The sequence below is a fragment of the Thalia democratica genome, unplaced genomic scaffold, assembly GCF_965202585.1.
Source record: "Thalia democratica unplaced genomic scaffold, ktThaDemo2.hap1.1 HAP1_SCAFFOLD_657, whole genome shotgun sequence".
Taxonomy (NCBI): Eukaryota; Metazoa; Chordata; class Thaliacea; order Salpida; family Salpidae; genus Thalia; species Thalia democratica.
This window is the reverse complement of record NW_028139658.1, coordinates 1,534-14,667: the sequence shown is the minus strand read 5'-3', so window position 1 is coordinate 14,667 and position 13,134 is coordinate 1,534. Positions and strand designations below refer to the sequence as shown.

Genomic DNA, 13,134 nt, shown 5'->3' with positions numbered 1-13,134 from the left:
TCTAAGTATTCATTATATAACAAGGGTCGGCAATCTTTTATAAAGATACATGTCAATTTTTCTTTAAAAAGGTACTCGCGGGTGACAGTTAAACAAGTAAATGTTGTAATTAACAAAAAATATTTTAATTAAAAAATATGAAACTAATTACTTGACTAAGAACTCTATTGTAAGTCTTAAGAACAACTTTTGAAGTTGTTTTTAACAGAAAAGCATTTCGCGAGCAGCAAAATTCACCGTTAATTTATCAATATTAATTTAGAGGTTTTGCAACTAACACTTTTATAAAACTAAATAATACCTTATAAATAAACTTATAGTAAAATAAGATTTACAAGATCAATAATTACTTAATTAAATATGAAGTTTTTGAAATTTAAAAGTAATCCAGAAACATAATGTTTATTATCTAATAATTTTTTTTCATATTATTATACTGAGTATCATCTTATTTTTTATAGTGTATTTAAAACATAAGTTAAGCTTCGTATTTCATAAAGTTTTTTATTATGATTATCTTTATGTGTTTAATTTGTTTTTTATGCTTAAGCTTGTCATTTGTTTTATTTATAATTTGCTTGTTTTTAAATTGACTTAGTTTAGCTTTAAATTAGTTTAGCTTTAAAAAAGCTACATAGATATATACATTATTTGAGGCGTTTAAATAAAAATAAAAGTTTTAGTTCCAAGGAAATAAACAAATAATATGGATACTTAAATATAATACAATGTGGTTTTTTCAAATACTTACTTATTTTAATTATTTATTGTGATAGAGCCAAAGCTACTTTTGAAGGGTTTTAACTAGTTTGTACATAACAGAGTTTTTAATACCCTTAAATCATTAGTTTTTAAAATTTCAATATCTTATAATTGTTTTTTTTTAAATACTTATGGGAAAAATTAAATGACAAAGTATGCGTAATAGTTTAATATTTCATTGCAAGTAAAACTTGTAACTGAAATAAAAAAATAAGTATGCGTAGTAACTTACTTTCAAAAAAAATCTACACGTTTGATTTTGAAAGACATCAGTGTGATGTTTTTTATTCAAAATCCATTTACAAACTAAATTTAAAGCTTTTAAAAACTGTTGCTGAGAAAACTTTAATTTGCAGAATCTAAATTCGTAGATAAACATAATTAAAAAGAAAAAAAAAAAATTAATACTTTTGTCTTTTTTTAGTCGCCACTAAAGTTTAGTTTAGGAATAATTTTCTAACGAAAGAATTGTAAAAACTAAGTTTTATCGAAAAATAGGTATTAGAAAATGGTTAATGTGTAAATGCTAGTTGAACTAACAATAGTATAACTTAACATAATAAGAAGTATTATAGCAATGTTGTAGATTCTATTTTAAGATAAAATAACTTATATAAGAATAAAATATTTATAATAGCATTGTGAAGGTATAAAAGTAAAAATATTTCAAAATCTAGAAGCGCATTGGTTGAATTTTTTTTAAGGAAACTAATTATAATATTTTTGATTCTAAAGTTTATTAATTCCATAAGAATAAACTGTGTAATTATACAAATAGAATAAATTGATACACAATTATATATAATTATGTTTTATATATCATAAAAATAAAGTTTCAAGGAAGTTAAATTTCGTATAAAACATAAGAATAAAAATTAATATAAATAAAAATGAATAGTTTAAAAAAGGCGTTGACTAAATTAAAATTTTTAGTAAGTAAGCGAATTTTTTTAAGTTTCATTTAGATACTTAAAGCAGTTTTTAGTAATATGTTGTTGTTAAATTAATGACTAAAAAATAACACAACAGCCAAAAATTGAGGCTTATACGAAGACTTATTTGTTTGTATATATAATTTATTATTAATTTATTAAATCATAGTTCAAGTTATTTTTAATTAGTTTAAAAAAAATAAATGGTTTTTGTTTTACTAAATAGAAATTTATTTAGTATAACACTTTTTAATTTAGCCTTCGAAATACTTAAATCGTTAACATATAAAAAAAGTGAACGCAATCAGTAAACGAAACAACAATTGATCAAGTAAAACTATTTTGTAAAATTTATAAAAGATTAGCAAAGAGTTATTTCATTTTTTAAATTTACGAAAGTCTATTTAAGAACCGTTCTTAAACTTACTCAGTATCAACACATTAAACAGATCAAAGTACTTTTTTTTGTTAAACTATGTGTGTTCAACAAAATTTTAGGGAACATACTTTTATTTCGTTTGTGAAAAAATTTTCAAAAATGTTATTTAATTTCTTAAATTTTTAAAGCTATCAGACTTATTAGGTATAAACTTGTTTGAACTTTAAGTAAAAAGTTTTATTTAATAATAGTTTAATGATTAATTTTTTTAAATAACGTTTCTTCCGGTATGACTATAACTTAAGTATACTTATGTAAATTGATTTACTAAATACTATAACTATATAAATTAGTTATAGAGTTTTGTTTTTGTGTTACTTTCAAAGTATTAATGAAGTTACTAAAATTATTTGACTATAATTCTCTTTGTAAAAAAAAGTACATAAACACAATTCAAATGATTTTTCAAACTTTACTTAATATATTTTGTTCTATTTATTCGTATAATTTTAAATATACAATCTAACTAATATGTTAAAAATGTTTTACATCTATCTACGTGTATTTTAAATTATATGTACAAATTTTTTCATTTAGTTAAGAAAATAATTAACTCTTAGACATTGATAATGGATCAGACAAGTTATCAAATTCATGTTAAGGTAAGCCAAAATAGATAAGCTAAAACTTAATTTGCTAAATAATAAACTCAAACTTATTGTAACAGTTTATAAAACTTTATGTAAAAAAAGCATGTACTGAAATGTGGTATATGATATTGGAAACATATGAAAGATTTTAAGTTTTTTTATATACAGCTTAATAAAAAAATTGTGTTTATAAACACTCTAATTAGTCTTTTAAAGTTCAAGGGTTTTCCATATATGTTGAATGTTAAAGGTATATAATTTAATAAGGCATGTATAATCATCTTAGAAAGTTTATGTTGTTTTAAATTATACTAGTTATAAAAGTTAAACACAATGTTTCGCTAAAAATAATTTAGTTTATTTAATTTTAAAGTTTTTTAGTTATTACTAACGCCTTATAACAAACAAAAGCTGTTTTTTTACTTATTTACTTTTTTACAACATTAAATTCGAAACTATTTTGAAATAAATACTAGGTTAGTGATGGATATAAAAAAGGTGGAACGGACTCCACAGTCAAGATTCAGTTAGTCGGAGATAAAGGGTCTGTGACAGAATGGAAGGAACTTGACCACTCGTTTTATGACAACTTCGAGCAGGGATCTGTTGATATATTCAATGTTGAATTGCTTGACGTTGGTATGCCATGCATTGTCAACATAAGTTAGTTTCTTTATACATATTTAAACTGTATATGACAACTGAGATTAAAATTTTATTGGTAGTCGAAAATAATAAAAACAAGCTAGATATTGTGTACATCAAGTTTTAAACCTAACCATTTAAATGTTTACTAGTGAACTATCATAAAAAAAGTAAGGATTCTGCTTTGTCAGAGTATATGTTTTATTGAAGTATTATAAGAAAATATTAAAGAAAAAAATAAGAAAATTCTACAAAAAATTTTATCGATTTTGATAATATTACTATTTATTTTTTAGCCTAGTTTTACATTTTCTATTTTTTATGTTTAAATTTTTTAAATAAACTTTTTTTTATTTGATTTCGTTTTAAACATTATATTACACATAAATGCATCACTTATAATATAAAACAGTAAGGATAAATCAGTTTGAATACAACTGATTAGTTATAAATATTTCTTGATAGATAACATAGTAAATATTAACGTAAACTTTAACACTAATTTATAAAAAAACAACAAAATAATTTTGCTAGCATAAGTTTAAATTTTTTGTTTCTACAATTACGTTTTAAGTTTTTAAATGATTAAGCTAAACTTATTTAATTTTTTTAAAGTTTATAGCTAATCGATAAACTAACAAGAACAAAAATAGCATACTTTATTTTCTATTATGTTGAATGAGCAAATACTCATGTGTTTTATTGAGTGATTTTTTAATAATATTAAAATAAGTATTTTAAAATTTTAGAAGTTAAGCACTTAATATTTGTGGATGATTTAGCGTGTGATTACATAAAAGTTGTGTACAAAGGCACTGAAAAAGTTTTTCCAATATACACAATGATCGAAAAAGAGTTTAGTGCACTTGGCCCTGATAGTAAGTGTATATTTTATGTAAAGTTTTATTTTATACAAAATTTATTTTTTTGAAATAATGTTAATCTTACGTTGTTCAAAAAAAAAAGACTTTTTAAAATATTTTATTACACACACCTTAAAACCATACACTATTTGTTTTAAACCTGAAGCCATTTCAAACTACTTTAAAACATTAAGCTTAAACAATTAAAACAAAAACCTAGGTGAGCTGCCACAAAAAGTACAGAACGGGCTCGTGAAAAAACAACGCGAGAAAAACTTGAACGACATAAAAAAAGTTATGCGGTGGAACAGTGAGAAAACTGCACACGACGGCTTGACCAACCATATAGTGGCGGAAAGTTACAAAGACCTGCCAGGGTTCTTAAAGAGGAGGTCTAACAGATCTGACGGCGATGACAGCGTTTTCTTAACATCGACGCTAAACATTATATTTAAGATGTTAAAGGGTTAGTTACTAAACTTTTTTACTGTTCAGTTTAAAACATAAACTACGGTATAAACTAGGTTTAAAATATACATAATTTAGTTTAAAATAAGCATATTTACAACTGTTGAATAGTATAAATAGTATAAATTTACAATTTTACATATGTATCATAGTACTGCTTTGTATGGTCAAAAACTATATTAGCCATGACTAAACAAACTTAAATTTATAAACCTTATATAGCTATAACGTATGCATGACCATATGTTGTTTAAAAAATTTTTACGAAATAAAATGCTTACATTATATACTTTTTTTTATTTATTATTTTTTTATTGTTTTAACCACAAACTAAGCTGGTAAGTTTTTAACTTGCATAACTATGAAAATTTTAAAAACTTGTCATTAATAAAATCACTTTAAAAAAAGAAATTTAAATACTATAAGACAAATAAACTAAGCAAAAGCCTATTTGATAGTAAGTATGCAATAAGCCTATGTTAAAATAAAAAACTTTGAGCCTGAAAATTATCTTTGAGAAAATATATCTAAACTTTTTAGTTTATACATTTAATTAAATTTCTTCAAACTTCTCAAATCTTTTAGATACTCGGTATCGTTATTGAAAGAGATAACTTTGAAAATAATTTAAAACTTATCATGTGTTTTCAGAAAAAATATTTCCTATTGATAGCTTAGAAGACTACCACTTGTACCACACTTCGTTGGATGATGCAAATCAACAATGTCATGAGTATATTAAGCAAGTTTTGTTAAATAAAACCGTATACTAATATATAAGTTTAATATTTAGATATAATATTTTTACAACACTTAATAATTTAAAAACCATTAGCAACATATTTGACTTAAAATTAAATCTAATTAGCTTTTTCAAGTAATATTTTTGATTTTACAGCTGGAAAACAGATGAGGTGTTTGGTTGGCAAACGTTGAATGGAATCTACCCTTTGTCATTCAAAATTATGAAGCACATTCCTGAGTATTTCAACGTGACAGATGATGATGTTAAACATTTGATCGGTTGTGGGAAATCACTTAAAAGTGAAATGAAAGTTAGATATATTCAAAAATTATCAGTAGAAGCAAAAATAGTATTAGTTTACTGGTTCTAAGCTAGTTAAATTTAAAGCTACAACACTAGCTTATTTCGATTTAAAAATTGTGTTTACTTGATTATAAATTGAAACCCTTGATCTATGTATGGTCTTCATCTACGTAGTAAAACAATAGGTTAGGAATACAGACAAGGGCATTAAGTTGTTCTATCTTTTTAAATTAACATACTTCTTTGTTTACCAACTTTTCTTGTTCCAAATTTAATCATTAATACTGTTAAACTTATACTAAAACTATACCTATAGCTTCAGAACATAAATTGCGGTGATACTAATAACACAATTATAGCTGAAGTGATAAGTTATAATCAATAATGTTTTAATCTAAATCAATAACTTAGTAATAAAATTTTACAAATATAAAGGTAATTACAAAAATAATTAAAAAATATTACATAAGACTTAAAATCTACAATACAAACTAACATAAATAAAAAAAAAATAATATTTAAGTCTAAAAATTGGTATGAGTTAAGCATTGCTTTACAAACAGTTTTGGTATCAATTTTCCTATGGTTATTCTAAACAAAAGTTTTTATCTATTCTGAAATTAAATTCTAAAAAGACTGATACTAAAAATTATTATAAAAACTTGTCAAGGTTTTTACATAAAAAGATGTTAGTTTTATTTGGTTTCTAATTATTTTATTAACCTAATGGATAAAGATATTCAATATCAAATGTAATTTTGGTGTAGTAATAAAAAGAAATATAGTTTCGCCAGAAAATTTATTTTTAATTGCTTAAAGCTGTATATTCTTATTAAGCTGTTAATTTAATTAATGCTTGTAAAACTTGTTTTTTATAATGCAGGCAGAAAAGTTCTACTTAGCGGACTTCCATGAAATGTTCACTGAAAACAGCGGGATGGTTCTTAACCCGACGGAAGACGGAGAACCATGTGAAGTGCCGCACGCTATTTGCTTGTACTACGTGAACGATAAAGACAAGTTTGTTCCAATCTGCATCCAGTTGAAGCCGAACGACAGGGATTATTTGTTCACTGCAGATGAAGGTTCACTTGATTGGTTGCTTGCTAAAATGTGGGTTCGAAACTGTATGGTTTCGATACACGAGGTGACTAATAACTTTTTTCAATTTAAATTAAGTTCTGATTTTTTTTCTTATTTAAATAAAATTAATCTGCACCAGAGATGTAAACATTTTTAATTGAGAAAAAGTTTTTGATTTACAAAAAGTTTATTTTTGTTATCATTATTGTTCTACGCATTACAATTTTACTTTTTAGTGGAAATATCATTACCTGTGTACGCATGGTTTTCCTGAACCCTTCATGGTTGCTGCCTTCAGATGCCTGTCAACCTCGCATCCGATATACAAGCTGCTGAGGCCCCACCTTCGAACTGTCAATAGTGTCAATCAGAAGGGAAGAGAAGTTCTCATACCTAAGGACTCTTTTATTAATGTTCTTAGCTTTGGTTAGCTTAGTTTTGCAGCACTTTAAAAAGGCATAATAAAAAAACTTAAAAAGCAAGATAAACCTTTCTTTCAAAAAATTAAGGCTGTGTTTGATTTATGTAGACTAAATCATAGGACATTGCGTTTATATCTGTTGTTTTTATATAAATAATATGCATTTATAGTACCTGTAACCTCAAGTCAAAACAGTACTTTGAGCTTTATTTATTATCAAATCAAAGTAAAAAAGTATTTGAAACAAATTGATAAATTAACATTCTTTAAACTTACTTAAATTTTTAGTGGAAAAACACTGAAGAAGTTTTTAAGTATTACTGCTAATATGTCATACTACTTAAGTTATAAATGTCAAAGATTTTTATGCGATTAATAGTCAAGATAACTTTTAATATTTTTAAATAAACATAAAAATGGTGAAAACTTTAGTTAAAGATTACACAATTAACTATAGTTTTCATACAAAAGAAGTTGATAAAATTAAATAACATACTTAAATTTTTATAATGTGATACCAAACGTTACTGTTTTGCAATAGACTAAATTAACTTGATGTTTGAGGGCTTAATAAAATATGCAGACAATAAAGCATATCTTATTTTGATTTTATTTGTTGGAAAACAGTTTATTAAATTAAAAAACAACTCTTTAAATATGTAACTTTAGATTCACTATCCGTAATAACGACTTTCTACAAAAAGCTCACTTTAGATGATTTGGAATATACCAAAAGTATTGCACAAATATGGTATTTTTCATTTATTATTGTTTTTGTTTTTATTACATTTATAGTGATTTATATAAAAAACTTTAAAGTTTTTTTTCAAATTTTTTTTTAGAATGACAGACTACAAAAAACATTTTTAATGTGCTTTAATATTTAAAAGGTGTTGCAAACAAAATACCTGAATACCATTATGCTCAGGATACCATGAAGGTTTGGGAAATCATCAGAAACTACATTACTGGAATTGTTAATCTGTTTTACAAGTCAGACAAAGTAAATCACTGTTTTACTTAAATAAAATTAATATATTCTTTCATTTTACACAAGACTCAGAAGCTTTTTATAAAATTTTCAAAGTTACAATAACTATAATAAAGAACACCTATGAACAAAACAGTTACAAATTTATCTAAAAACAATTTTAATAACCATTAAGCTAAGTTTTTTTTTACTTCAAAGTTATTTCAACTGACTAAAGACTAAAAATTGAACATATATTATTATAAAAAAATAATTGATACATTTCTCAAAAAACTACGATAATTAGATTACCATTCTTGTTAACTACATTAACTTTTTTATGATAGTTTTTTTTTTTGTTTTTTGGCACAGTTTCTGTATTTAGTGCATGTTATTCTTTAAGCTTTTAAAAATTATTTTTGACAATAGGACATAGTAGAAGATTCAGAACTACAAGAATTTGCTCATGAGTCTGCACTTTTTGGATTTGGCTGGCAGGATAAAAACACAAGAGGAGTACCCAGCGAGTTTAAAACCAGGGAAGAACTTGTGAGTTAACAGAACTGTCTAAAAGTATATATAAAAATCTTCAGCAATAAAAAAAATATCAAAGGCTTAGAAAATTAATAACTTATATACTTTTAAATCAACAAACTAGTTTCTTTATTCAAGCTGTTATTAGTTTGCACATATTTATGCATATACTACATTTAGCATTTTATATATACGCATTTAGTAAACAAAGATTACTTCGGTCTTCATCTTAATACAATTTGAAAGAAAAAAAAAGCTTGTCAAGTTTGATTAACAGCCAAAAACTTAATGTTGTGCTTTTTAAACAAAAAAGCTCATTCGATTAAACTTACAACTTGCTAGACTTGGTTAGCTTAGTTCAACTTAGGTAGTAACCTTTGTCCTGATAAATGTTGTTTGTAGTGAAACTATAGAACAGTTACTATTGTGTGTAATATATTTAGCACGTATCTGATATTAAGTATAGTTTTTTATCGACTACAAACCTATGTCAAGTTCAGAACAAGTATTTTTTTAAGGGTTCTTAAATCCTCTACTAAAGACTTTAAAGAATAAGTAACACTGTTTTTATTAAATAAATACTTAAATTTTTTTTTAAACATAAACGTTTGTTATTGTTGCATGTTAATACTTCAACCCATTTTTTAACTCAAAAAGGTAAAGGAGAGCTATTATTCGGTCTATTTGAATTTTATGGAAATTCAAGCAGACCATACTAAATGGTATACTATCAAAATCCACCCGCGTTTAAAATCCGCCCGATTTTTTTTAAATATTTTCTTTATTTACTAATCTATTTTATAAATATTTTTATTTATTTTTGTTTATTTTTTATCTATTTTTCCACTATCACTGTAACCCCTAACCTTTACCCTCGATCGGTAAGCGGTTTTCGAATTTGACTGGGTGGATTTTGATCGAGTGGATTTCGAACGCGAGTGGATTTTGAACGTGTCCCACTATTAACTATAAATTGATAAATAGATTGGATAAACTTAAGTAAAAAATTAAGAAAGCTGCCTTATAAATTAATTATTTTTAAACTTTCAAAATAATCAATCAATCAAACTATTCTCTAAACTATATTATTAAACGTTTAATTTAAAAATAACTACTAAAAACAATTGGTTTTAAAATTAAACAACTTTCAGTAGCAATGTACAATTTTATTTATAAAATACGTTTTCGGGGTTGACTTTTGTTTGTTAAAAATATTTTTTTCTTTAGATACTAAATGTTTGATGAATTATCAAACATTATGAAGTATAGTCTTGTTGATAAGCCCTTACGTTTCCAGCATATAACGACGAAGAAAAAAGCGCTCAAAATATTTAGTTATAGGACCTGGTGCACGAAAAAGCATTTTGACTATCGAGTCGTACGCTACTTAGATACAGTTTAAAGTCATAGCCCAGGACAAAAAAGAACCTTCGACCCGAAGTTGAACTAGCCACCTATAGAGTTCTAACAACGTGCTACAGTCCACCGTTCTACTAAATGAGCTAAGGAAGATATTTAAAATATGTAGATTTCATAGCAAATTGTTTATTTTCTGCAGCGTTTATTTTTTACGCTAGTAGGTCCCTTGAATTGTATTCATAACTAAATCAAAATAACTACTTTAGTTAGTTCATTAGCGATTTTTATCATAAAAATCTATGTAAGAAAGTTAAGTACTAGAAAAACACAAAACTCCATTTTTAAATATTGTAGCTTGTAACTATCTGATTTGTTATTTACCCTTTCCTAAACATAACTTTTTATTTAAAAAAAAAAAAATTTGAATTTTAATTACTAAAAATAATTTATAAGCCATAAAAAGATGTTGGTAAAATGTTATTTACACACATCATTCCTCGCTGTTTTGTATATATTACTCTGGTTTGAATATTTGAATACTTTTTATTTTAAGCTACAAAGTATAACAAAAAAAAACTTGTTAAAAATTTTTAAACTATAACTAACCCAAAACACATTTTTTAATATTTTAAAATACTTGGTTTTTATCAAAAGCTAAGTAATAGAAATAAACACTTTAATTATATTCATTCGTTTGATTTTCTAACAAACAATTTTAAAATGTTAGCTGTTAAAAAAACTACTACATGCATATACTTTTGAAAATCAATATTTTCGTACTTAATCTTAAAATAGTAACATTTCCAGATTAACCTTGTGACTATTGTAGTGGCAACGTCTTCGGCACAGCATGCGGCTGTAAATTTTGGACAATGGGATCACAACAAGTTTATTCCGATGAATCCTCCTATAATGATGCTGCCTCCTCATAAGAAAGGAGAAGTTAGATTCAAAAACATTATTAAATTATACTTCAATAGTTTTAAGTAAAACAGAAGTTGTTCGAATATTTTTGTTTTCTATTTAAATTAAGTTTTGCAGTTATTTATAAAATTGAATTGATTATAGAAAATCCTTTTAATGATTAATATACCAAAATATTGCAGTTGATAACTATAAGTTCAATATATCAATTTTTCCACTGATTATATAACGAAAAACGTTACTTTAAAAAACTAGCTTTCAATTGTGAAATAAAAGTGATATAATAAAATCAGAGATATTTATTTCAATATATCGGTATATTAGGTCAAAATTTAAACTGATAAAAGTCGACAACAAAACTAAATAGTAAAGTAAAAACAAATAGTTATGTGTTATAATTGTATTTAATGTTAATAAAATACTACAGTTAAAACTATTAGATCTACTCAAACAACAAAGAAAATTAAATTAAAAGTTGAACTTAAAACTCATACTAAAGTTCCTGATGTTATCTAAGTAATTTATATATATTACATAATCTTTGATAGTTCATTAAGCAACTTTTAGTGCAAAGTGAAAACGAAATGTTAGAAAACTTAACTCTAAACAGTTTTTCAAATAATGTTTATTAAGTATGCAAATATATTTATACACATAAAAAAATATAAAGAGTCTAAAAGTTAATAAAACTTATCTTAAATGCTTAGCTGAACAATAATGACTTTTGATATATTTGATATTTAAAATTAAAGCTAAAAAACTCATATGGCTATAATGATGTCCAAAAAACACAAATAAAAAAAATAAATAAAGTTATTCTTTTTTAGAAGTTATTTTCATAATCTAATTTTTTTTAATAAAGCTACATCAGCAGAAATATGCATGTTAAAAAATTATTTTTCAAGTAAAAACTGCTTTAATAATATTCAGTTTTCGTTTAAACCTCTTGTTTTTACTAAACACTTGATGTGACGTCTTTATATGTTTCAAGCTTTCTTAATTAAAATAATATCATATAATTTTCTAATAGATTAATTTGATAGATAAAAAACCAATAAACTCAAGATAAAGATAGTTTAATGTTTTGTATATTAAAGGGAACGATGAAAAGAATAATGGAGAGTTTACCAAGAGGTTCACTGGTTGTACCGCATCTATCTACTATGTACGCTTTGTCTCAGTACTTTGAAGACCAGGTATGTTGTAAAATGTTATGTTTTGAAAAAACTTTACACTCGTTTTTTAAAATACACATGTAAATAAAAACGTAAATACGAATGCATTTGACAAAACTGTAAAGTATTATAAACGAAATTTGTAAAAGCTTACCGTGATTATAGTGTATCATTAGCTAAAAAGTATTTTTTATATAAATTACATCACAAAATAAGTTTATGAACTAGCTTATAAGTAGTATTAAAATATATTTTTAGATGAAATACTAAATGTTTTCAATTCTAGCTTTTAATTCCTAAAAAATTGACTTGCTTTAGTTATAATGTATAAACTAGCCTTTATCATATAATTTAAAAAACTATCTTGAATTTTTTATTTAAAATTTTACGTTTTATCAAAACTTCATGACTTTCAGGATTATTTGGGTGATGTACCTGAAACATGGTTTTTTGAGCATGAAGCAAAAGTGATTCAAAACAAGTTTCAAAGTGATCTCAAGTTACTCGACATTGACATTGAGGAAAGAAACAAAAACGCGTTTCGTAAATACACTTATCAAATGCCTAGAAAATATTCCGAATAGCGTTGGAGTTTAGTATAACTTCCCTTAATCTATTTTATAGCCTTAGATTTTTTTTAACATATTTTACCAAACTGTAACAAAAAAAACTTTAATCTAAAACAAAAAAATGTTTTGTTCTTTATACTTTTTCAAGCAATGCTTTTTTTTCGATTTAAAACATTAAAAGTATTCAATGTATTCATCAAATAGTCTTTTATTAGATAAGTTAAATAAAAGTATAACTAGAAATTAAGTAAAATTACTTATTTTTGATTCTTGTTTACAATAGAATGAAGTTTAAATGGAATTTTTAGAGTTAAGTATATTACTGTTTTAACTTATAAGTTTTAAATAAACA

At 24.5% G+C, this 13,134-nt stretch overlaps 1 protein-coding gene across 1 annotated transcript; it reads left to right on the top strand.

Annotated features, from left to right (window-relative positions):
* Nucleotides 1-2,669: 2,669 nt before the first annotated feature.
* On the top strand, nt 2,670-12,797 carry LOC145846804 (polyunsaturated fatty acid 5-lipoxygenase-like). The gene is made up of 14 exons (XM_082953415.1): nt 2,670-2,735; nt 3,200-3,386; nt 4,118-4,246; nt 4,452-4,697; nt 5,351-5,432; nt 5,598-5,754; nt 6,631-6,894; nt 7,067-7,256; nt 7,921-7,986; nt 8,142-8,254; nt 8,651-8,770; nt 10,922-11,056; nt 12,136-12,234; nt 12,630-12,797. Exons 1-14 carry the CDS (start codon nt 2,703-2,705, stop codon nt 12,795-12,797), a joined length of 1,989 nt encoding a protein of 662 aa, XP_082809541.1. The 5' UTR covers nt 2,670-2,702.
* Nucleotides 12,798-13,134: the final 337 nt, after the last annotated feature.

What these genes read in the sequence shown, in the direction of transcription:
- LOC145846804 (XM_082953415.1), top strand. Translation starts at nt 2,703, where the DNA reads ATGGATCAGACAAGTTATCAAATTCATGTTAAG. An exon ending in GTTATCAAATTCATGTTAAG is followed by an intron (nt 2,736 to 3,199) that starts GTAAGCCAAAAT and finishes AATAAATACTAG; the next exon opens with GTTAGTGATGGATATAAAAA. An exon ending in TATATTTAAGATGTTAAAGG is followed by an intron (nt 4,698 to 5,350) that starts GTTAGTTACTAA and finishes ATGTGTTTTCAG; the next exon opens with AAAAAATATTTCCTATTGAT.